At 41.9% G+C, this 26,794-nt stretch overlaps 1 protein-coding gene across 1 annotated transcript; it reads right to left on the reverse strand.

Moving 5' to 3' along the window:
- Positions 1-11,765: 11,765 nt before the first annotated feature.
- rel (REL proto-oncogene, NF-kB subunit) lies at positions 11,766-26,794 on the reverse strand. Its single transcript, XM_085800447.1, has 11 exons — positions 26,709-26,794; positions 26,220-26,258; positions 24,207-24,346; positions 23,949-24,097; positions 23,114-23,205; positions 15,204-15,344; positions 14,363-14,467; positions 13,940-14,158; positions 13,746-13,811; positions 13,566-13,640; positions 11,766-13,452 (listed from the first exon to the last, which is right to left on the reverse strand). Exons 1-11 carry the CDS (start codon positions 26,713-26,715, stop codon positions 12,554-12,556), a joined length of 1,932 nt encoding a protein of 643 aa, XP_085656573.1. The 5' UTR covers positions 26,716-26,794; the 3' UTR covers positions 11,766-12,553.

Here is a 26,794-nt window from a genome sequence, read left to right on the forward strand (position 1 = left end):
AACTTCTGTTATCATCAGCGCTTATGCGTACGACGGTGGACGATACCTAAAGGGACAATTAATGACATTAGATAATATTGGGTTTATTTTGTGCTCATCGTTTTATCTGTTAGGTGGTGCCATGGCCTCTACGATACCTATCTTTACCGAGACGTAGTGGAGTTTTCAATGTTCCCAGGTATTTCCCAGCTCCTGAAGGCACCAACCTCGACTGGCGGAAGTGTTGTCGTCAAACCTGAATAAGTGAGTGACAAATTGGATTTAATTCTTGTAACTTTGCTTCTATAAACCCAGATTAAACCGTTGTAAATTTTCTTTTGTATTTCTATATTTTGTCGCTGCTTACTTTCCCAGCAAAGTCCATCAGCAACCCTGCATATATTTCACACTATAATAACCTGCGTTTTGCAGCTCTGTCCAGCAAGGGGCAATGTAACGCAATGCACGTTTACAGCCTGCAATGATAGAGATGAAAAAAAAGGGAATTTCCCTCCTCTGTAGTAGCTACACTGCCTGCTTAAAACAAGATCACAGATTTTAATTGGTATTTCACAAACTAATGTCCAGTCACGTTGACAACAGTCATTTAAATGTATATAGATTTCTCTTTTTCATTTTTTTTTTTTTTTAACCAAATAGGCCTAGAGGAACATTAACACTGTCTTGAGGTTTTTGACTGTGGTTTAGCTATAATTTTCAAAATTGTATGAGGAAGTTCAGATACGACATGTAAGCTGAATTAACAGACTAAACATGATACACACAAAGTCTGGTTGTCTCCAGACTGGTGGCTGATAGCATTTCCCACGATTCACATGATTTCCTCTACTAACACTAAAGTTTACTGTAAGGCACTAAGATCCACTAACAGATACTTCTACTTCTTCTGAAGATCCATTCTGAGAAACACATTACTTTTAATTAACACCTTTTCAAAATAGTTCAGTCATTTCACATAAACCATTGATAGGAAATGTATTTGTGATATATCAGCAGTCAGCAATTACTTCTGACACAGGTATCATACATTGGATTAGAACTGTATAATGTATGATATAATGAGTCATTTAATGTATAGAAGATATACATTTTCAAATATCTGTTCAATTTCTTCTTTGAAGCCTATGTTTCAGTGTATGTATTTTCAGAATAGTCTGGAATATTTGTTCATTACTTATATCTGTATCTATCAGCTGCCTGTGTACATGCAGTCTCTGATCATATTTCCAGATATAGGCCTATACGTAAAATTGAAGTTTATGTGTAAGGGATGATCAAAATATCATCCTAATTAAACTACTTGTGCAGTAAATGTTTTTATACAATCATCCATTTCATAAAATAGATATAACAAAGATATGAAAAACATATTTTTTCTTCTATGGAGTCTGCTTCCAGAGCAGAGTGACTATGGGCCTGAATTTAAAAGATTATATCAACATTGTCTCACTGTTTTTACAACAGTCCCCTCTCATTGCTGACATGTGTGTGTGTTGTGTTAAAGGATGGATTCCCCTCTGGTTCTCAGACTCTTCTTCAGTTAACCCCATAGTAAGGTTTGTGAGGGGGCGACTTATGACTGTGCTGCCGTGAGTGTGAGGAGAGCTGCTCTTGAACGCAAATGCAGAGGTGTGTTGTGCGGTTTCAGGAGGGAGTCCTGTGATGTCAAGTGTTGTGTGTGTGGTGGGGGGCGGAGTGTCTGCAGAAGCATCACATTTGATTCTCTATAGGCATATGACAACAGCAGATGCCGCAGCGTAGGTGTGTGTGTGTGTGTGTGTGTGTGTGAGTGTGTGGGATTGCCGTTTGTGACATGGTGGAGCCACAATCCTTGGTGACAGGTGGGGATGCAGAGTGTCAGCCTGTGATGTCGCTGTGTGTGGGAAGATGCTTCAACTGATGATGGTCCTGGTATTTGGGGTTTGTTATCTGCATGTATGACCTTTCGAACTGTGACGATGGCCAAAGACAATTTAGGCAAAAAGAATACAAATGAAAACATGGTATTTAGAAAGCGCATCATCAAAAGTATGGGGACACCCAAACTCCCATGTGTGACCTCCCATCGTACATATTCTAATCTGCAGCCTCCACTGGTTTAAGACCTCAAGGGCATTTGCGACGTTGATGTCATTTTGGTAATGCGTTCAGTGTGTCCTGGTTCATCCCAAAGGTCGGGTCTCTGTGAAGCCCAGGCACCTCGTCTAAACCAGACTGCAAAACATTTGTCTTTATTGTCCTCGAAAACATTCATGAGAAAAATGACATGCAACCCAAAATCATGTTTATTCTTTTCTCAGATCAAAATCTGAGAAGGGAACATTTAGGAGACAGGTTTGCATTGTTGTGCATCATTATCCAAAGGTAAAGTAGTAGTAGTAGTAGCGATTTATTGTCCCCATGGGGAAATGGGGTGCAGCAGATCACACGTGGCATTTCATCTACTAAACAACACTAAACAATAAGCAAATTTCATAAATTGTTCAACAAAGGAACAGTACACTTATCATCAATAGGAATCACACTTCATCATGCATATATTTAAGCCACACAAAAGCTAAAGTTATCCAGCTTCTTCACAAGTAAGCGAGACATTGCTCCATTGCAGTACTCTCTCTAAGAACTGGTCAGTTGTTACAGACACATTTTTTTTACACAGACGGAGAATAAAATTTTGCTGGGGCCGCCACAAAGTTGCCCCGTCTGTTCCAATGTTCACAAAAGACCACAAGACAGTGTGACACCGTAACAAAGTTCAAAGAATCCCTAAGTTTCCCCATTATCGGTCAAACCCCTCTCTCCATCTCTGAGCACAGATTTAGCAGAGCAGTTGAACCAGACTTATGACTTCACTCCAACACAGCATTCCTACACTGGCTCTGAAATTCCAGTGTTGGTAACTGGCTGTGCGGTGTGATTTTGCTGGGCAGCACGCTGGATTGGCCTGAAAGTGATGTGTGTACTTTTTCACAAGCACTGCTTCCCTCCTGCTCTGTGTGAACTGCTGTGTGCGTGTGTGTGTGTGTGTGTGTGTGTGTGTGTGTGTGTGTGTGTGTGTGTGTGTGTGTGTGTGTGTGTGTGTGTGTGTGTGTGTGTGTGTGTGTGCGCGCATAGGGGAAGATGGAGGCTCGTACAAAAGTGGAAGTATCAAGACAAAAAAATTGGTGGAACATACAGAGCTCAGTTACAGTGAGGTGTTATGATGACATGGTTGTGTGGCTGTTTGTCAGAGTAGGAAATACGTGTCTGCTGCAGCATAAAACGAGACAACACTGTAGTTTCTGCTGCAATATCATAAATTCATGTTTCCTGAGATACAGTATAAGCCAGAGTGCAGTTACTAGTTAGAAGACTGAACTTTATACCTCTCTTTATACCTGTCTAACTGCTGTGATTTCATTTAGCTATTGCTTTGGGTATGTGCAGCATACTCACAGACTGAAAGGATGTTGTGTGGGGAAGCAACATTGTAGGATACATGTTGGCATTAAGACTAGCTGTTGCTCTTTTTTTTTACCCCCACAAATTACATTAACATACATAATAAGTCAAAACAAAGAAATCCAGAAAGTAACCAACAAATACACTTCTGCACCTCACAAGCACATTGGCAGTGGTTAGCACATGGATAAACTCTTAGCAACGAGTCACTCATTTCCTGCATTCTTGGTAAATCTACCAAAACAACCAACCACTAACGCACATTTAAATTCAGGAGAAGATCTCTCCATCTCTTCATCAGTATTCACACAAATCAACACAGGGATGTACACATGCATGTACACTTGTAGAGGAGCCAATAGGAAGGCTGTCTCTCTCTGAAAAGACCTGCCATTGGCCAAAGCCTCTCATCCCAAGTGAAATTTTCTAAAGGCAGATGACTGGTTTGCTCAGGCCACGTGAATATGCTGAAAGATGGATGGTCCATATATATATCCTATATATCCAACATATACACCATGTAGCATCATGTATTCTCTGCTCTGGTTAAACATTCACAGTTAGAGCTTGATGGGATTTTCCCTGCTTGGAAACATGAGTCAGGTCTTGCATGAGGAGCCTTTCTAGCTACACATAAGGAAGGTTCACTACCTATAATTAAAATGTGCCGCAGGAAGTTTGCAAATTGTAGGATCAGGGAAATTGCACTCAGAGAATGGAAGTAATAACCGTTCTCCATATTTCACTGAGGTGTTGGCTCAGTGATCTTGTAGTAAAGATTACCTGGTTATATATGACATAGTTTGAACACCATTGCAGCAAAATTTGAGGTAATTTCATAAAAAGTATGATTTACAAAATAAATGGACCATTTGGAGTCCATTTTGTTCCAAGAAAGATGAATTGTACAGACTCATAATTACAGACATAATTATACAGACTCAGACTTAATTGAATTGAATGTCAATAACCTACAGTAGTACAGTGGAAGTGGCTGAATAGCAGCAAAATCTAACTTTCTATCATCAGTATTACGTGCACATGTCTCTGTGAGTGCCGCGTTGTTTGATTACATCAATGACGACGTCGCCCTGTGGTAACCTCAGTCTAATTTGGTGAGATAAAAGCACGCTCATTCAGGTGGAGTGTGACCGGATGCCGGTGTTGTCAGCAACCATTTGCAGAGAGAGAGAGAGAGAGAGAGAGAGAGAGAGAGAGAGAGAGAGAGAGTTTGCAAGCTTCAAAGGAAGGGGAGAGAGAGAGAGAGAGAGAAAGAGGTAGAGGATCTGAGTGACGGGGGGAGGAGACAGAGCAGCAGAGGAGGGGCATTACTGGAAACAGGTGGCTAAACAGGTCTAGCTTGTCTTTTCCAGGACATGGTTAGGAAATATTGAAAGACACACTGCGCCAAGTGTCTATAACAAACTTGTATTACGTGTGCATAGAGAAGTAAACGTGAGGCGCACAGACGCGCACACACAGAACGCACTGTGTATGATGCACCAACACACTCATGCACTGTTTGCATTGTGAATACTAATATAGCTCCTTGCAGAAGTGAAACATCCTGACTGGCAAATAATTACTCCACTGTTAAATCTGTGTGAGGACATCTAGTACTCTTATTATTTACCAATAAACTCCAAATGTGCGAAATATGTCGCAATAATTGTTTGGTTACATAGCCTACTTTTATCTTACGTAATTTATTTCAACATGCATTAAACAATGATGTCTTTAAATAAACCAATCCTGCAGTGTTTGATCAGTCCTAGATTCAGGTACTGTAAGGTCTGGGACAAACATCAAGTTTGAAAAACCGTTAAAGTGAGGTCGATAAGTGGTCGATAAGTGTTTAAAGCCCCACTATGTAGGATTCGTGGTACTGGTACTCTGGTTGAGAAGAGCAACTGTCTGCTACTGTGTCTTTCCCAGAGAAGCACAGTAGCCTATGTGAAGTCGCCATTACCGGTACCGGTGCCGTTGCCAGTACCGTCGTTCCCGTTGCCGTCGCCAGTACAGGTCAAGCTCAAGAGCTTGAGGGAGGTTGGTCAGCCGTGCAGCCCAGCACAGGACGCTGGTGTGTAGATGATAGGAGCAGCGAGACCGGGCTTGAGCTCGGTCTCTGGAGCTCAGCTGAGCTGCGGTGTTTCAGGACCGCGGTGTTCCTACCCGCACATGAAAGTTACATAGTGCAGTTTCAGCCGATGCGACCCCGCTCAGGCTGCAGCGGCGGCACCATTCATCCTATTAACCATTTTTTTTACCACTTCAATGAGAGACATTATTTTAAGGTCGAAAAACTACATAGCCTAGTGGGGCTTTAATTGCTTTCTGCCTTCATTGTTGTCAAACAAGCTTATGGTGCGTTCCAGGCAACCCGTAACTCGTGTTTTTCCGACCTGTTCCTATGGTTACCCGTTGGAACATACAGTCAAACTTCCCACCTGTGAACTCGTAGCTACTAAATCGATGTATTCCCAGTTCCCAGTTGTAACTCATAACTTGCCTGGAGCGCTACAAACTCGTAACTGGTGACTTGAAGTTGTGACTTACGGGTTCAAAAGCCTGCCTGGAACGCACCATTAATATGACATGATGAACAAGCCAAATTATAATAAATATGCATAAATTACACAGCATCACATCTCCTATTTGAACCTTTGAACTGATGCTCGTAGAAAAGTGAACGTGTTGACACACATGTCAGTCAAGGGGTAGTTTTCCTCTGGCTGGATCTAAAGTGAACCCTTGCCCAACGGCATGAAATAGATTACAACAGCCCAAGTCTGTTGTCAAAGTATAACTGTTCTGTCAAAAGGTCAATGTAGTAATCCCCGATACAGGAACAAACACAATAGGTGGACTGTTACTGGTTTCTTCCATCCATTGTCAAAATAAAACACATAAAGCTTCACCAATACTTACAATATTATTATTATTAAAAAAAATGTTGACCATGGATGCACTAATAGTCTGCTAACACATGAGCCACATTAAGACGCTGGGCCTTTGCCCTCACTAGTCTTTTACCCTCTTTTATTAATTCACTGGAATCTTTTAATGCAAGCTCCTATCAAACACGCTCAAAGGACTGGATTACACTGCAGGTTCCCGCAGTTTTTACTGAACTTGGAAAATCCAGTTTTTCATCCTGTGTACCTACAATTTGGAACATTATGCAGAATGATCTTGAACTTACTTCCTTTTTTATCATTAGGGCAATTTAAATCCCTAATCTTATTTTATTTTACCAACTGATCCTGTTTTTAATTGACTCATCTTGCTGACTTTTACTTTCCTCCAACAGGCCTACTGTAAACCTGCTATGTTGATTGTGTATTTCGAATGTAGCCTACTTCTTTTTCTTGGCTATATTGTAAATGAGGTTGCTACCTCAATATATTTTTCCGAGATTAAATAGCCTAAAGGTTATAATAATTCAATGCATTTGCTAGAATTTGGGGCAAATCTCACCAGTGGTCTATTTTTAAGTTTTTCTCTGGCGCCAGTAAAGGAAAGACGCCTGCTGCAGCGTTTCCTCTACACCACGCAGTAAACAGCTGAGTAGGCTAGCTGCTAATGCTAACACAAGCTAAGTTGCAATAGCAATAGCAAAACTTGAAAATAGCTCCTATAAGTTTCACTTCAGGAGCCTGGCTGAGCGAAAATAACAAATACCGTGAATAGCAAAAAAACAAGACGTGCAGTTGTGCAAACGTGCTGGGAACGAGACGACGAAGAGCCCGGCTTGTGAGAGGATTGTTGACAGTATCCTGTGCACTGAGGTTAAATCAGGGTTCACTGTGGTTCCTCACAACGAGACAGGAAGGAAGCCACACACAGCAATGTCTCCCAATACAAGAGAAAACCAATGCTGCCAGTGTAGCACATCCTGGGTTCCTTGGTAATGACGCTTCAGGACACTTTGCTTGTAAATTACTTGTTGTGAATGTTGCACTTTACAAGAAACCAGATTGAAATCACCGGTTTTTTATTTGTCACCTCAAAGTTCATCGCTTATTTGTGTAGAAAACACACAACAACACGTTGCACATCAATTTCACATCAGCACTATAACATGTTTTGAGGTTGTTCTCAGGTCTGCTCACACACATACTGGATCCGTGTGTCTGAGTCAAAACTAAACGCCAGTGGAGCGATTACAGTCACTGAAAATGGAGAATCAGCTTCAGTAAAATTAAGTTTTGGAAATTCATAAATATTTCTCATCATTATTAGCCTACTGATAGCAGATAATGTGAGCAAGTAGGCTACACATTTCAACGACTTTATATTGATCAAATTGGTAATCAGTGAATTTTGTCTTGGGCTCAGATTTACCTACCACAAAGAACTTTGATTGACAATACAGTTACATTTTCTCGTGCTTTTATCCAAGGCAACTTACAAGTGAAGTCGATCTCTAAAACCTAATTGCAGTAGGAGACTTTGGTGTAACTAGTAGGCTGCAACATATTCAGTGACTGCAAAGATCGAAAGATTTCTGGTAAGATATGTGTTCTGGTTCAGCAGCTTTTTCCACCAACAGGGAACCACAGACTAACAGTCTGGACCGGGACTGTCTCATGTGGCAGTGATGGGCGTTGGATTGTAGATGGTGTAGACTCAGCCTAGACGTCACTCAAGGCAGCATTAGTGACTTGAATTAGATTTGGGCGGCCATGGGTCTCCAGGGGCTGATCAAAGATGTAAACCCTAATCCATCCCTGAGGGCATGAACAGAGGCCTGTCAAGTGCTAAAGGTCACAACAACAATACTTGAGTAAAAGTACATGTATCTGACTTTGGTAGAACTTAAAGTTGCTTTGGAGAATATAGATGAGTAAATGTCTCAAAGCATCTGATATTTTCTGTATCTAAAGTAAATTTCTGATCATGTATTTAAGTATTGAAAGTAAAAGGAGAAAAAAAAAGTGAGCAGTCAGAATTTTGACTATGAACTTTATTGTAGCTTCCTTATAGTAAAGCATAATAATAATCAGGGATCCCCCACCTTCGGAATTCAAATCATTTTCCAGGACTTTCCAGGTGCAATTCCCATAAAAATCAAGTAGGCTACCACTGCACATTTAGCCTACAGACTTCAAAGGAGGCACCTCAACCAGAAGGAAGACTCTTTTAGCTAGTAGTGATGCTGTTCACAGCAGATCCTGCAGCAGGTGTTTCCCTGATGGTATCAGTCACTGCCATTTCTGCTGCAATGACGCCGACCTTCCTCCTCTTCTTATTTGGTAAGGCGGTTGGCGGTTGGCAATCAATGGGCATTATGTAATCAGGTCGAATTGGTGCATAGACCTGCAATCCAGGGGCGGTGATTTCACCAAACCTGCTTTCTTGCAGTCTAATTAATCTCTTTTGAATTCATGATGAAATGTAAAAGAGTGAAAGTATACATTTATTTTCAGAAATGTAGTGGAATAAAAGTGACATTTGCCAGAAATATGAATAATGAAGTAAATACAGGTACATGACAGTTCTACTTGAGTACAGTAATTAAGTATTTTGTACTTTGTTACATTACAACACTGGTTGTACAATTTTAAGGATATTTGGGGCTTTAATTACGAAAGCTACAGGAAATCAGGGGAGAGAGAGTGGCGACAAGCAGCAAAGGGCCAAACGGATTCTAACCCAGGGTGCTGTGATTAGCCTACAGGTGCTTTGTGGGGTGAACCAGAGCACCCGGTAAATCAATTTAAAGGAGGAACAAAAAGAAAAAAACACGTCCCTAACGTCATCTTGTAACTAAATATTTACAACAGACCAATAAAACAAAAATGTAATTTTGTACTAACAAATGCATTATGAAGCTTTAGTTGCTGAGTAACACGTGGCATTTCCATGAGCGGCGGCCGCTGGCACTGAAGATTTAATTCTCCCACCTTCTGACGTTAGAGATTATAGAAATCTTGAAGCAGTGATCAGTTTCACATGTGTCAGAGTTGCACGTCATTGCACGTATAATTTACGTACTAAATTATGTTGATGACCGATGTGCCACACAAACAACAGGAGATGACAGTGACTCTGCCATCCTAGATTTGATCTGTTACGTATGTAGGTCATAAAAAAGGGATCAAATAGATGATGTTGGTTTTTGGTCAAAAACATGACAACAAAGTGAGTTGATAGAGTTCAAATTTGTCGCATTATGACGCTATATCTCTATAAGGCTGGCAAAATATGATGATGGAGTAACACTCATCTCCGTAACAACATGAGTTTAAAGGAAACCCCTGAGTAATTTGATACCAACCACTCAAGTGATATAAAACCATAAAATTAAATAGATAAAAAGCCCAGTGTTTACAGTGATCGGGCCAGGCTGTGGGTACACTGGAAAACACTTGCACTGTCCAATGGCCTCACATCGTCAGCTCAGGGCCTCGAAGGAGATGAGATCTGGAGTTGTGGTGCAATGCATTTGTTTTTGGACGTCACAATTTCCAAGCTCCGAGTTGGAATTTTAATGTGGAGCGCCCCCTGAGGTTGGATCTCTGACTTTTTCTTCACATTGATAAGGTGGAGTTAAACCTAGGAGAGCTTTATAAATAAAACTCAGCCAAAGACGTCCAGTTACATTTTTTTGAACAAGATGGTGAGTGAAGAATCTACAGCCATAGGGCCAATAGATAACGGTGTCATCAGCATAAAACACGATACATCGTATCTTCTTTGTTTAATCTGTACAAAGTGTGTATGGCAAGTCAAATCGTGCCATGCTAGGTATCTCCTGCGTGTCTTTATCCTGAAACAAGCTAATAGTCTCCTGGCTTCTGTGTCTTGGTTGATTAACAAATGTATGTAACATGAAAGTATGACGTTGGTATTACTCATTAAGTCAAACATTACGTGATATTTAATTTGTGCCTGGACATGAAAGCTGCATGTTTTCGATCAGGCCACCACATTCAGGTTTCACTGTTTATGCTGCTCACTTTCATTTCAGGTTCAGTCTGTCTCTGGTCGGGTTTTTGCTGTTGTTTTGACTGACTAGACTCAGAAAGGGAAGCAAATGTTTTGGTGTGGACCAAAGTCGTGATGAAAGGTAATACAAGGACTCAGTGTATCTCAAACTGAAAGTGCAGAGTCACGGGGCTCAGACAATTTATCATTTTGTTGTCGAGACATGTTGGGAAGACTTGTGCAATGTCAGGCTGCGTCAACACCTTGTTATCTAGACCTGAGAAAATGTTTGTTTTTTTAATCACATTTACTGGACAGTGCTGTCTGTCATTCAACACTACACTCTGTAGACTGTGTAAACTCCATAGACATTTAGCTTGAACTTGTGCATAGATTGTGAATGTGATCACTGCTTAATGCAGTCCAAATGTGGAATCCTTTAAGCAAGAGAAACCACCATGAGGCTTTAACAATGTTGTGGATTATACATTCTAAATGAGCGAAATCAGAATGAGTCAGATTTGGGTTATTTTGCTTTGACCATATCTATTAAATCTTTTCCAAAAGTAAAAGTATTAATGATGGGCTGGTGTTAACCATGACATCTAACCAATATTATTATTATAGGGGTACTAATGTTATATGGAGAAAAGACACATGAATTTGCTGTTTTCATGTGGGTTCTTGTGGACTGTCCCTTAGATTAATGAGATTAGATTAGATTTTTTGCTTATGCTAATTGCAATGTAAACATAATGTAATAAGACAAAAGATGTGGAAAAAGAAATTCTTTATTAATGGTCATGTAGAAAAAAACCCAACAACAAGAGCAAACACAGCAAAACTTAAGTTGCCTCCAAAATATACATCTTTTTTCTTAAAAAGTTCTAAGTAAGAAAACATGTCTGAAACTAAGCTAGGCAGCATCAGCAGCCATGTGTCCCACCAGACTTATCTGTAACTGTCCCTCAGAGCATCAGATAAACAACAAATAAAAACAATAACCTACAAACATGTGGATATGTAGGTATCTATGAAACATGTGGTACATATGCTCTGAGAACTCTGGGTAACCCATGTGATCATGACATAGTCATTACGAAGGAAGGACACCCTTGAATGTGCTTCCTCCCACTTCCTCATTGGAAATTTCAGTACCTTGCCATTTAAGCACTGCTTTCACTCTAAAGTTTGGCTAACATGTATGTACAAAGTGCACTTAACACCAAATACTCTTCAATAAAAATCAATAAAAAATACCTTAACTGACTCGTATAATATGTATGAATCTCTTACAAAGCAATGACAAATAAATCCATTATAATAAGCTCTCTTTCATGCTATATTTTCACAACCATTAACATCCATTTACTCTGTTTTTTTTTTTTTTTCAATTACTTTTTCAACATAAAATACACAGTAAAAGATTCATTACAATACAGTATGTCGACAGTAAATACAACATCACCTGAGGAGGACAAAGAAAGAAAGTAGTACATTCACATTCACCTCTTATGAAATCTAACTTTGGCCTGGAAACCATCAGCGTCATCATCATTACAACCCAAGGCAGGTTTCATCCACATACAGGTCTTAGCCTTGCAGAAACCAGTTCAATTCACGTCAGCTCACTTTTATTGACAGGTCTTTAGAACTAATCTGGAGAAAGGATGCAGTTTGGCACTTCTTAAAACACACCAACACTTCAGAGGTGAATGGTTGGGGTGTAACCACGTACCACACTTTGAAACAAAAGTGCCAAGGCTCATAACACGGCCTATTTCTTTGCCAATCAATTTAGGAGAAAACGTATCTTTACAGACTGTTTGTTAGATTAGTTTGGAAAGGCTGATGGCAACCTACCAGATGCCACATCTGGGCAGTGTAGGAAGCATTCTTATGTTGACTGACTTATGAAGTGTCTTTGCTAAAGAAGAAACCAGGCAGTCATCAGGTGCACCACCTAGAGACGGTACAGTTTGACTGGTTATGGATCCAACTGGCTGCCAATCACTTTGGTCGTACCCCCACAGGTGTAATAACCCAAACAAATACCCACTATCCATTACCAGGCCTGGAGGGGACAAAAAATCTATCCATGGCTTCACAAGGCTAAACAAAGCAGCAGAACACCATGGACCTGCTTTTTGTTTATTTCTTGACACCAGAACTGTCTCTCCTTCTACTCGTTGTGCCGAGTTGCTTTGATCCAGTCGTCCACGGTTGAAAAGTGTTCCTCTGCAGCCATGCTGTTGTTTGAGTAAGGGTTGTGCAGATTTTTAAGAGCCTGGCTGGTGCAACTGCCGTCTTGCCTCATCGGATCCATGTTTGTGCCGTTGCTCATGGGGCGAGGAAGCAGATTGGTGTAAGTATTTCCTTGGCTTTCTCTTGGGGATGACATGAGAGGTGCGTGGCTCTCTTGTGCCACTGGGATCTGAGGCTCCTGCTTCAGCTGGAAGCCAGTCTGAGCCCCTCCTCCCACCAGGCCCTTCAGAAATTCATCCCCATCCATTCCCTCCATGAAGGGATAAGAGCTCAGCCCCTGTGAGCCGCCTCCACCTCCCGGTACTGACCCATTATAGGACTGGACTTGAGTGAAGTTGCTCCACACAGTCGGGAGACCCTGGTTCTGGTTCCCCAGGTGGTTCTGGGTCCGGGTCTCGGAGGCCAGCCCGTCCCTTTGGTGCTGCAGGTGGAAGAGTGGCTGGGACTCCGGCTGGCTCATCACAGGCGCCTGGGTGACCGAATCCAGGCACTGCAGGTCCCGCATGGAGAGCTGGGGGAGCGCGTTGTTCTCACCGCTGCTGTGCTGCTGCAATCTTTGGGGGAAAGCAGACGCACGGATCGGCTGCTGCAGTCTGCTGTTAGGACGTGACATGTTGCTCATGGCACCAGACGGGTTTATGGTGACCGTGTCCATTGAGAGCACCGTGTTGGGATTTGCCCATGCATTGCTGATTTGTAAATTAGAAGCCTGTGATCCCATCATCACGTTCTGAGGTCCCGGTTGGTAGGGCTGGTTGAACAGATGTGGTTGCTGATGCAGCGTGGGCTGTTGTCTCGGGTACATGTTGCTGAGGTCTGTGAAACATATAACATGCAGATTTTTAGCGTGATCCCAGGGCAGTGTTATCCTATGATCTGAACGGAAATTATATTTGGCAAATTGAGGGAAATCAAGTTAAACCAGTTACCTTTCCTCATATGACTCATGCTGCTCTGTGGTACGGCTTTGTGCCTGTTCATTGCTAGGCTAGCGAAAGGACCACCTACAGGAGGACACAAAGCCTTTTTTTACAATATACTCTCACATTAAGGAAATGCACATACATGTGGAATCACATCAGATGAGAGAATGAGCCACAATCGCTTACTTGACAATCCTGATATCTTCATCAAGTGCTCTCTTCTGCGCTTTTTCTCGTTGTAGCCGTAAGGATCTGCAGCAAACAGAAAATACTCACATATATCACCTGAAAACAAAACAACCGGCCCCATTTCTCGGACGCAGAACATCAGCGACCATTTGAACTAACTCGTCTCACCAAAATATTCACTGCACGCTCACCTTTGTCGTCGGGCAGGTATCTGAAATCCATGGGTTCGCTGACTTCCTGATCAGAAGGTCGCCGCAACTGCATCTGCACGGTGATGGACTCTGTTATGGAGGTGTTGTAGTACGACGGAGTCTTGAAGACAATGGCCACCTGGCGATGGACGTCAGCTTGGGAGAAGGAGCCTCTGGCCTCCCAGCCGTCGGAGGAGAAGAATCGCACCTCGATGTCATCTGGAGATTGGAAGGGGGTTATTGGATGAATGGGTGAACATGCGAGGAGATGGGCACTGAGGCTATGCAAAGCCAAGTGGATTAATGGATAAATTGAATAAATGAATGAGGATGAATGAAGAGAAAATAGATGCAAAAACACTGTAAGTGTGTAAAATGATAAAACTCTGACAAAAAAGTACAAAAAACAATGACAGCACGTACCTTTCTGCACTTTGTCACACAGTAAGAAGATCTCGTCTCCACCTTTAACAGTGCCACTGTTCCTGTTGACCCGACAGATCCTCAGCTCCGCCGTGTTCGGGGCCCCTGGCGATACACAAACGATACACACATGTAACCCAACAGATCTAACAATCACAGCTCATACTACACACAATACCGCATTTATTCTGCTCGGCCTGCTGAGCTGTCAACACTGTTGTGACTGATTCAAGTGACTCAGTGCGGCTGCTTCATTATTCGCCTCTACAGAAAAACACACATTAGGGTTTACAGTTGAGGCCTCACCACGTTGAGTCACATGTCACATGCCTGTTGTCAGAAGAGGAAGTGCTCCATGGTAACAGTGTTGTTTGAGGGTAAGTGTGTATGAAGAACTTCCCCTTTCTCAATGTGTGTGAGGAACACTGAACTAGTTCACTAAGTGCAACAATTGAAACAGTGTTGAGAAAAGATCTATCGAACATACGTACACAGGTCTTACAACACTTGTGCTGCAGGTACATACTCACACACACACACTTCATTACATAACCCTGCAGTTATTGCAGATAATGTTATTATCATTATTGCTTTATTTTGAAGGACATTCATACAAGTCTAGGCAAGTGATTGAGTTGCACAAAATGTCTGTGCCTCTACTGAATGTTACATCAGCTCTTTGAATCCACCATCACCCGCTCTCTGAGGTGGACACACCTTCCCTCGGGCCGCGGCCTCGTTTCCAAGTGTGTGCAACCAAATGGGAACTCGATTGTGTTGTAATCGCCTAACGTGACGCGAGCGCGATCGCGGCCGACGGCGACGGGGCTCAGACACTCACTGTTGTCGTAGATGGGGTTGGTGACGATGGGGTTGAGCGGTCGGTTGTAGTGGCCGTTCTCATCCGGCAGGAAAACCTGGATGCACAGACGAACCACGTTCAAGTCGTACTCCTCCGTCTGCAGCAGCTGCTCACGTGGCACTGAGGGGACACACACACACACACACACACACATGAACATGAGTGTCAACATCACAGACACTGTAGATGAGATAAAACACACTATGCTCACTATAGGCATCATGCACTGACATATAAGCAGCAGTGTAAGGAGAGGGTCACTCACATGTGATCACACACTTTGAGAGTGTTTTAATGGAGTTCATACAAAAATGGACTAGTTGTGAATATATCAAAACTACACTATAAAACACCCGACTCCATATTATTGTCCTGCAGTGGAAGTGTCAGTTAAAGCAGTGGTTCCAAACCTTCTTTCCTTGAAACCCCCCTGCTTTTGTCAAAGACAAGCCAGCACCCCACCCCCATCCATAACCCCTACCTGCACAGACGCATTAAAAAAATAATGTGATGTAATGTAATGTGATACAAACTTTTTTTTACAAAAATAAAAGGTGATAAAAGGTGGCGCTCTGCCCCATTCTGAATTATTCATCTATTTCGTTCTATCCTATTTTGTTTTATTTTTGTTTTGTCTTTCTGTCCATTTTCCCTTGTTGTATCATAATTGTTATCATGTCCCTATAAGCAGGTAGGTTGTAGGTTTTTGTTCCTATTGTCTTTGTTTATTTTGATTATTCAATTGTGTGGTATTGGGATTTTAAAATTTCAATATGTACAAATATAACATTGATAACTTCACAACCTCAGAACAGACAAACCCGCCTGAGGGGGGCCCGGACCCCAGCTTGGGAACCAATGAGTTTAAAGCATGCAAGTATTATAATCAAAATCATCATGATTCTATTACTAGTTTGTGATTAATTATACTGATGCATTTGCATGTAAATAGAACTTCACACTTGTGATGAAGCCAATTTCAACTATTTATATCTGGATCTCATCCCAGCATGTATTTTGATATTTCAATTTGCAGTCAAATGAATGACAGACATTCTCCTCTATAGTGGAGTAAATGTCTACAGCAAAGTGAAAGAAGGCTTAGAGATTTCTGCAGCCACAACTCTTAAATAACGATAAAGCTGATCAACTTTTGTTTATGGAGCTCGAAGTATTGATAGGTGGAAAATCTGACAACTTTAGGAGCAGGTACAGGAACAGAAACTAGATGGCTGTGAATTCTGTTGAGTAACATTCAACCACATTTTTTAATAAACAAGCACTTTCCTGTAGATTTTTTCCAGGTTAGTTTTTCCTTGCTTTGGCCTCCACAAAGAAATGACAGAAGACATTTCAAATTTCAATATTTCCAAATGTCAGTGCAACAACACATTTGCATGTCCAGGCAGGAGTAGAGAAGGTCTGGGTGAGGTGACGGTAAAATCTACAGCAAACTGATGGTTAAACCTGGTTCATGGGTCTGAATGTTTACTACCACTTATAGCTGTCTAGATTATTAAAGCCCAGATATAGATGCTGCTGTATAAATTCTCCATAACGTTCTCATCTCGTGTCATATCTGTAGGTTGTCCCCAAAACCTCAGCTCTGGATCAAAATGAGCGCGTCACAGATAAGTGTCCCCGGCCTACAGTCTCATCTGCACACACATCCCGCCCTCAGAGGCAACACACAAACACACAGAGAGCTCCTACCAAGAGACACCCACGCACGCATACACACACACTCACACACACACACTCACACACACACACACACACATCAGGCTTTCACATCTACCTACTTTCTCTTCCTCCATCTCTCAATTTCTATCTGTCGCCTTAGGTCGAGGCCATCCCCGCCTACGGCTATACGGTGACGCTTTAGCGACGTCACCTCAGAGTGGAAAGTAGTGAGTGTGTGTCGCCGTGTGTGTGTGTGTGTGTGTGTGTGTGTCTTAACACACAGGCAAGAGATGAGACTCCTGCACGAGTGACCATAGTGGCTCCTGACGTGTGTGAAAGTGTGTATGACATGAGCAAGTGTCAAACTTAAACTTCAGTTTCTCATCAAATCTAATGTTTAAGCAGAGTTTACACACACAGAGATATTTCAGAAGGACACACATCAACGTACAACAAGAAAAAAAAAACAACAATCTGCAGAGAAGTGACATAAGAGATGTAGGGAAACTCCTCACTGTCACTAGCCAGGTATTTTACCTGCCCTGTCTCTACATGCGCTGCTGGCACCAGCCATTATTCTGCTCATGGCTCAGGTCCAAGTGGAGTCACAGGTCAGAAGTGCAGTTAAGTTGAGTCTGTTTGCATTTCGCTTAGTCAGAAGTCATCAAATTTTGAGCAGAGTCCACAACTGTGTGATTATTAAGTTTCTCTCCCTCTCACTTGGTTCAGTGAGGATGAGACCGTCCACAAAACAGAGCAACAGCCTGTCTGCTGCTGACATGGAGCTTTGTTCACAAGCTCTGATATTAAATATCAGATTCAGCCAAAACACATCAGTCTGACTCTGACTTTAATTTCACTGTTATGTCTGACCTGCAGCTCCCTTTGTTTGGTTTATTCATTTTTATGGGGTTTATTTGTTTTCTCCCTGAGTCAGACGAAGATCGACGCCGCTCTCCAATCTGTCTGTTAAACCTGAAGCCGCAGACACGGGACCATTTATATTCAGCAGGATTCAAACCGTTAGATTTGATTTGATATTTCAGTATTACAATAGATTAATATTAACTAAATGAGATGCAACAAGCTGGATTTGCTCAGTTACTTTGAAAGTTATTTATGAAGTCATGAGTCCTGTGTAACTTGTTCAATCCGTTCATAGAGAAAATCTATATCTTTGCACATTTTGAAATTAATTAATTTTCTTTTTTTTTTAATGTAGATTCACCTTATCATCCCTTAATTCGCAACTGTTCATAATTAAACAAAAGTAATTAACTTCTCTCTCTCTCTTAGATGACATCATTCTGAAGGCGTTTCATAAACAGCAACAGAAACGACACTGTGCAACTATAAACTTATATATAAACTTTGTGAGGCCTCTGTGTGTGCAGCTCTGCTCTATTTCAGCTTAGCCTTCGGTCATCAGGTTTGTCTTCTGTGGGAGGCACAGACACAGTGGGGAAACTGAAGGAGGGAGATATGCAGACTTGTTGTATGTATGAAAGCACAACTGTCACTGGAACACAGTGAGTTGGTGGTGCACCGACTGTATGTATGCGTGAGTGTTTGTGGAGTGTCGCCGGCAGACAGGCTGAGCAGAGCCGGTTGTACTGTAGGTGAAATTAGGGGTGAGTGATGGAAAGAGTCACCAGGCATCCTGGCTGCAGCGTCAAGGGGGGGGGGGGGGCATGGAGGTCATCGCCGGCTACAGTGGGGGTGAAGACGGTGATGGTGAGGGGGCGGAGGGGTGAGCGGGGGATCGGTTTAGGGAGGGGGGAGGGGGGGGCGGGTTTGCGTGGTAAGTGGTTAGTAGGAATATAGAGTGAGAAAGAAGGGGAGGCAGGTGCCAAGCCTCACCACAAACAGTGTCTCCACTGCATGACTCACAACCCAAACCAGGACTCGTCACATGCAACGCTCAGTTTGCATTGTGTGTGCTGAGGCTGATGCGAAAGACTACAGGTTTACAGATTACAGTTGCATCATACATAGATGTACATTTTCTTTAAAATGACAGAGAGTGTTTGACGTATTCAGCAGAGAGGGTTAAAGGCCGAAGAAAAAAAAAACTACGCCCGGCACGGACAAACAGGAAGCATGAAGCATAAATAACAACATTGTAATACTGCGTCATAATCATTTTCTTCAACAGCATTAGCCTCTGAACACAGACAATATGTTTCGTATGAGCTCAGAAGGACTTTGAGATGATAAAACCTCCTGAGAGAAAAGCAGAAACACAGAAACCTGCTGTGTGACACATTATATAGTGATTTAAAGTGACAGGTGTGGCTATGGAGGGTTAATCACTGCTGGCTTTATATCACTAACAGTAACTATGAGTTCAAATAGAGTAAAAAAGGTGAGATTTTAATCTTGTCAAATGAAGATGACACAATTTCCCTTTGAGAGCCTCAAATTCAACACGTAAAACTTCAATTGTTTTGTGATACATAACCACAGGCTTTGATATCCTGTCTGAACATCAACAAAATCTTTCAAACACTCATTCGCGCTCTTTGTTTTGTCTCTGCCTGTTACACAGAGACAAACCTGTTACTTTAAATGATCGTGGTCTGTGTAGATTTCATGGAAAAGACAAACACTGCCCCCTCCAACCCCCCTTCTAAACTACGCAAACGCTACCAGATGCACGGCCGCAGCTCTGTGAGGGGACAGTAATAGAGAAACACACTGTCACGTCACACACACACACACACACACACACACTACTCAGTTCTTTGTCATCACTCGTTCAGGTGATGTGACCTCATTCGCTCCGTCATCTCACCGGGTCTCGGATCGTGTACGAACAACTGCAGGCCTGAACTAATCTTCACATGCACAAGCTCAGACACGGTAGTAATGTATGTGTGTAAGTGTGTAAAAGTGTGTGTGGTTATGTAGTGCACTGAGGTTGAATGCAGTGAGGGGGGGAGGGGGGGATGAGCGGGGGGCTAGCTTATCTCCCTCTCTGCACAGGAAGCAGCTGAGTTTCACAGCAGAAGTGAGCTGAACAGAGGGGAAGGTTTGGGTCATGAGAAGGAGACACCCAGCGATGAATATATTTGATCTGCATCTATGGCGTTGTCATGTTGACCCGACCAACAACACCACCTGCACTAGATAGAAAATGATATTCACATGTTTTACATTCACCATCACAGTGACACCTTCATGGTTACTCAAACTGCTTAAAGCCCCTACAGTATAAAGGTAGATGTTTGTATTAAAGCTCCTACGGTATAAAGGTAGATGTTTATATTAAAGCTTCTACGGTATAAAGGTAGATGTTTATATTAAAGCTCCTACAGTCTAAAGGTAGATGTTTGTATTAAAGCTCCTACGGTATAAAGGTAGATGTTTGTATTAAAGCTCCTACGGTATAAAGGTAGATGTTTGTATTAAAGCTCCTACAGTCTAAAGGTAGATGTTTGTATTAAAGCTCCTACAGTATAAAGGTAGATGTTTATATTAAAGCTCCTACGGTATAAAGGTAGATGTTTGTATTAAAGCTCCTACAGTATAAAGGTAGATGTTTATATTAAAGCTCCTACGGTATAAAGGTAGATGTTTGTATTAAAGCTCCTACAGTATAAAGGTAGATGTTTATATTAAAGCTTCTACGGTATAAAGGTAGATGTTTGTATTAAAGCTCCTACGGTATAAAGGTAGATGTTTGTATTAAAGCTCCTACAGTATAAAGGTAGATGTTTGTATTAAAGCTCCTACAGTATAAAGGTAGATGTTTATATTAAAGCTCCATACAGTATAAAGGTAGATGTTTATATTAAAGCTCAATACAGTATAAAGGTAGATGTTTATATTAAAGCTCAATACAGTATAAAGGTAGCCTGACAAGTCAGACTATATCATTAAAATGTATAGTCTGGCAACGACCGGTAGACCTCGGCTCAATCCAGACTGCCTCTACACGCAATAGGGTAGCGCTTGAGCGCTACGACTAATCAGAGCAAAGAGCAGGATGACGTTAGCCTGACAAGCCAAATAAAATCTATCTAAACAGATAGAGCGCTGTGATTGGTGAACACAAACGGTGTTCGAGACTCAAAAAGTTCCTATGGCTCGTTTCTAGACCCACCTACGGAGCAAATATATTTGCTGTCGCCAGGGTGCGTCTAGATTTCTAGGCTAGTATAAAGGTAGATGTATATATTAAAGCTCCTACAGTATAAAGGTAGATGTTTATATTAAAGCTCCTACAGTCTAAAGGTAGATGACCATACCTGTGTTTACAAAGCAGCTCTGGGTTCTATATTTATACTGTGAAAGTATCAACGCCTCAGTCCACCCAGATATACACACAGTCTCATATTCAGAAACTGAGCCTTAAAACCAGCTGGCATGACTTCTGTAACTTTGTGATGTCACAAAGCACCGCCCACCTGGACCCACTATCCAACACTTGAAGGAATTTGGTTTCTCCGAGTGTTTTATTCTGAAATCTATTATATTTTCGATAGGTGTACATCTGAATTTCATGCTCATTAAAGCAAAGAAATGCAAATGTTTTAATCTACAAAATCAAGCAGCTGCCTCAGGGGGATATGTGTACTACAATATTCATGCACATGGTGCTGGATCATAAGACCCGCCCAGTAAAAAGGTCCAGACTGGCCGCTGAAACACATTTGTCTGATACGACTGCCGACTTTGACTTCTAAGAAGCTCAAAGCTTAAATTAGTCCCTGCTGTTATACAGGTGAGAGAGCAGCAATGTGGTTGTATGTGGTGAGGCTCAATAGATGAATAGAGGCTCTAACGTGTCAGCTGGGGTTGGGGGTTCATCTGCATGTGAACTGTTTCATCTTTATTTCCAGCCACTTCATTAGTTCTTCTCCGAGACACCGTATATGGTGCTACTGCTTAGGCCTTATAGTGACAGTGAAGTATCAGGAATAAAGAGTTAGAAGTCATGGAACAAACATCTGAGACCATCACCAAACACATGATGTTTGGGAGACAGAGCATGAAGCTCATAAACCACTCCCTCCCTCCACACTCTCACAGACCTGTAAAACACCACACTCCACTTTAATCATCATCTCTCTCTGAGAGCTGGGGAACCCCCTCGCTCCGCCCTCCCCCTTTTAATGAATCCTGCATTCCCAGCTCTCACGTGGCATCCTGCACTGTGCTGAATTGAGCAACTGTGAGCAAGAATGGGGAAGTAGCTCAACGCCTGTTTGTACACGAGAACCGCCGTGTGCAGAGTGAAAGCGCACAGAGGAAATGGCATTACTGTAGATAGTGCAGCGGTAACACGGACAGATTTTTAGACTCGATGTTAGGAAAATCTTCTCATCTGCCTGAGAACTGGGTCAACAAGCATTTGAAAATAATTCTTTTGAATTGTTTTTGAACTGGTTTACCCGCAACAACAGCGGGAAAAGTAACGGTAACGGCAAACAAGAGGCGACAACAACGATAACAGCAGTAAAACACAGTCTATTTCTATTTCACATGAAATACACAACAGACGTCGCTCTCTTCACTGCTAATCACAGTCTGAATGACACCGGAGCTGATACTGGCTTATCAGATATATACAGGTCTCATCATATAGGCCTAGTGTTACAGAGGATTATGCAAAAATATAAAACATTGTGCATTAAAAACACAAATCACAATTATACAGTTTAATGTTTTTTCACTCATTAAACCATTATTTGACCATATTTTTTATATTGTTTGTATATATTTTTGTTATATATAATTTTTGAACCCACTGGAGTTCTATGGCACAATGAGCATGCTCAGTAACACCATCACTTTCCCTATAATAAAACAGTGTATATTGAAATGAATTACATTTGTAAGTTTGTTTTGACTCATCCTGTTTTATGACACATTGTTTAAGAAGTAAAACATTAACTCACTTTGGTTTTTATTGGCTTTTAAAAGTAATCTCTGTCTGTGACAGTAGTGTAGTAATGTGTCAGTGAGTGGGGTGGGGGGGTTCAAAGCAAATCATAAAGACAACACAAGATATGAACTAGTTCATTTCCATCTGTGTCGAGCCGTACTGAACTGAGAGCAACACTGTCACGGTTACAGAGGATTTAAACACCTCAGACCAAAAAGAACTGATCCACTACTTGCATCTGTTCATTTTGGGGCGTTGATTCATGAATAACATAAAATACAATTTGAACATGACAGCGGTAAGTGGGGAGACTCACCACCGAAGGGGTTGATCCCTCTGGTAATCCTCTGAAGGATGGCGTCCTTCACTTCCCTCCTCCTCACACACTGGATGCCCAGGTTCTGGAAACTGTGTCAGTGACGACACAACAAGAAAATGAGAGAGTGACACAACAACATCCTGACTGCGATAAAAAAAAAACACACACACACATGGCATCATCTGCATTAACTGTGATATAAAAGCTGATGTTGCAGTTGTGAAATTAATCCCAATCATTTGCTTTGATCAGTGCAACACACAGTGAAACCTGTGTGTTGGATTCTGAATATAATATTATAATAATGTTGACTCTCAGATTAGACTTGATCTGCTACAGTGGTTCACTTCACACACAAATTTACTACAGAAAAACCATGAGGGGTTTGCAAATTATACACCCCAAAAGATACTGAGTCATCCGCAGTCTCACACACATGCTCAATTACACACGTACACACACACACACACACAGCTTTCTCTCTCTAACACGCAGCAGATCTGGGTGATGTCACTTGGGGAATTCCCATATTGCCATCCATCACAGACATGGTTTAACAAATATGCTTTCTGTGTGTGTGTGTGCGTGTGTGTGTTTGTTTGTTTCTCTCTCTCTAACTCAGTGGTCACCTCGTCACTCTTAGCGTCTTCCGAAACAGTCAAGTGAAACACAAAATACACTAATAGAGAGTGAGGTGATTATGTTGTGGTGTGTGTGTGTGTGTGGCAGTATTGATGATTAAGACTGAGACCGAGCAGATAATTACTGTGGTGACGACAGCGACAGTGAGAAGAATACGGAGCTGCCGTCTGTCGGACAGAGGTGAACTCACGCGATCACTCTGCGGTCTGGGCCGAACTCGGCCTCGTAGAATCCGTCTTTGCAGTCCTTCCCCACCAGGTCGTGTGGATGCGGTCGGTACGGCTCGTTCTTCGTCACCAAGTACACGCACACCTTCCCCTTCCCGCAGTAATTCATGATCTGTGGATGGATGGATGGATGGATGGAGAGGAGAGGAGGGGGTTCGGTAAGGTTTATAGTCGGACACTGTGAGGTTGAGTGCACACAAAGAGGCAGAGAGCTGGCCGACCTGCAGGCTGGGGTAGGTCCTGTTGTTGTCGGAGCTCTTCTCTCCGGGGATGCTGCCGGCTGAGCGACCCTCGCACTTGTACCTGAAGCGCATTCCCCTCTGCTTCGGCTGCTCGAAGATCTGGATGGACGGCTCAGCCACTGGAGAACACAGAGGAGGAGGACAGAGACAAAAGAGTCAGTAGTGAAGCTGAAGCGCACTGTAGTCAGTGGCCATGTTTCTGACTGTAACTACACTGCGGGCAGGGCCGTTGCTAGGAATTCTGGGCCCCCTTAAAGAATACTAAAGTGGGCCCCTGCCCCCTAACTTTTCCTTTTTTTTTTTCTTAGACTACGTATGTATTATCATTTTTTATTTAGCCTACTTTGTTTTGATGCTAATGCAGCATTACTATGAGTATTAGTCAGGGTCTTATGCAGAATAAATCAGTCATACAAAGATTAGACTACTGGGGTTTTTTGTGGGCCCCACTTCTCCCCTATACCACGGCCCTGACTGCGGGTCAAAAGATGCTTAGATCATCTGTCTGAAACTGAGCAACAATGAACTGAAGTCGACTTTGACCTCAGAAAGCAAAGGTGCAGGTGACAGAATGAATGATGGCTGAGTTGGGAAACAATTATTGCCGTCACCATCATCAAGACCCCTCTTTGTGTTTGCTGCTGTAAATATCTGCAGTGAAGCTGGTGTACAATGTTTTTTTTGTCCACAAGAGATTAGAGAACAGTGAGGAGTGTCTCGTTTAAGCATTCAGGGAACAGCCGCTGATTAACGCTCTGCTTTCGCAACTTTTTTATTTCCCCTTTTTTGTTTTCGGTACAAATGTACAGCAGTGCCTGAGTCTCTGTTTATTTAACTGTGCCTGTATTTTTGGCAAGGCAAGGCAATTTTATTTGTACAGCCCGTTTTTACAAACAGTTTGTCTCAAAGGGCTTTACATGGCATCATAACAACATCCTCTGCCCCTCAAGAACTGACAGAAACTAATGTCTCCTGGATGTTGATCTCATTTAATTCGTCTAATCTGATAACTTTAAAATGAAGAGTCTAGTTCAATAACCCAACAAGCACTGATTGAATGATTCGAGGTTTTGTCTCATCTTGGTTAAAGCGAAGCAAAAAATGTGGTTGAAAAGTGAAAGGAGTCCTCTTTACATGATGTGCATTCAGAAGGCAGAGAGCATTTATGTTTCCCACTGATATACTAAATGCTGACATAGGCTACTGTGGAAACAACACTGTACGTGACCTAGATGTCAGTTTTCATTCAACCAAATTCAACCCAGTTAGAAGTTAAGTGTGCTTTAAACTGCAAATCACCCATCTAGTGTTTATTAGCAGGACATTCTGCATCCCAAGCAGCATGAAATGAGTTTGTCAGCATTACTTTGACCCTTTTGTGCAAAAAAAAAAAAAAAAAAGCGGCACCACATGATGCCTGTGTGAGAGAGGAACTACAACCGATCCGGGAAGTGCGTCTGTTTTTGATGTACAGTGTTTCCAATGACATGTTTTTTATGGACATGACAGCTGAGCGACACTAAAGCACTAAAAAACGACAAAGCGTCATGTTCACACACAGAAGTTGTGGAGACTGATGGCAAACAAGTCAAGTCACATTTCTGACATAATTAGGAAATGTAGGCTATGTTTGCAAAAAAAAAAAAAACTAAGTGTCTCAGCCGTGTCCTGTCTTCCTCATTTTAAAGCTACATTAAAAAAAAAAAAAAAAAACAGAACCGAAAGATGATTCACACACATCGACATTTATAACACCATATAAAACACCAGAAACTGTAAAGGATGATGATGACCATGAGAACCTCAGCCTCTCTCACTTACACTCACACCACAGGTCTGAAAAAAGCTCAACACAATTTCAAGAAGGAAAAAAAATTGAGGAAGTGAAATTACAGTGCAATGCATTCAGTGATTTTAACTTATGAAATAAGTTCTAACTTGCGGCAACAGGTAGCTATAATTTTCACAAGAGAGGTATTGAAATGTCCTTACTTAGGTGAGGATCGTCTCCTAGCATCGAGGACATAAGGACTGAGGATGAGAACATAGCACAAAGGGAACAAATTAGGCGAGTAACCTATATATATGCAAATACAAAACAACACAGAATAGTAGTTATAATTTGACAAATGACATATCACAGTTTTGCTTTCTGTTGTAAGAGCTTCAAGTTCTGCTGAAGCTGTCCTGTAATTACTGACAATAAGTCCACTCATGCTGTCAGTCATTGCAACAAGGAGGAAGTCCCAGTGTAGTTACACAGACTTGGAATAAACAGTGTTAGATATCATATCATTTCACTGATTGATTAAACACTATAGAAACACTCAGAGAAACAAATCCCTCCCGGTGGACTCAGTAGTTACATGCCCTGATGATGATGGCTTGATTTTAGACTGGATTCAATTCTGCATCATCATCTCAGTCTGAGCCACACAACTGTTGTTATTGAAGAGTATACAAAGGTGTGTTGCTACTCACCATTCATGGTGCACAGACACGCACACGCACGCTCGCTCGCTCACTCGCACGCAGGTTACTGTCTCCAAGAGAAGCCCGAGATGAAT

The sequence above is a fragment of the Trachurus japonicus genome, chromosome 15, assembly GCF_045865225.1.
Source record: "Trachurus japonicus isolate A0001 chromosome 15, Traja_1.0".
NCBI classification, from domain to species: Eukaryota; Metazoa; Chordata; class Actinopteri; order Carangiformes; family Carangidae; genus Trachurus; species Trachurus japonicus.

Excerpts from the sequence above, each read along its gene's own strand:
- rel (XM_085800447.1), bottom strand. Across the intron at positions 15,345-23,113 it reads AGGGATCAACCCCTTCGGTG|TGCCACGTGAGCAGCTGCTG; the intron begins GTGAGTCTCCCC and ends GTGTCCCCTCAG. Across the intron at positions 13,641-13,745 it reads GAAGATATCAGGATTGTCAA|GTGGTCCTTTCGCTAGCCTA; the intron begins GTAAGCGATTGT and ends GTCCTCCTGTAG.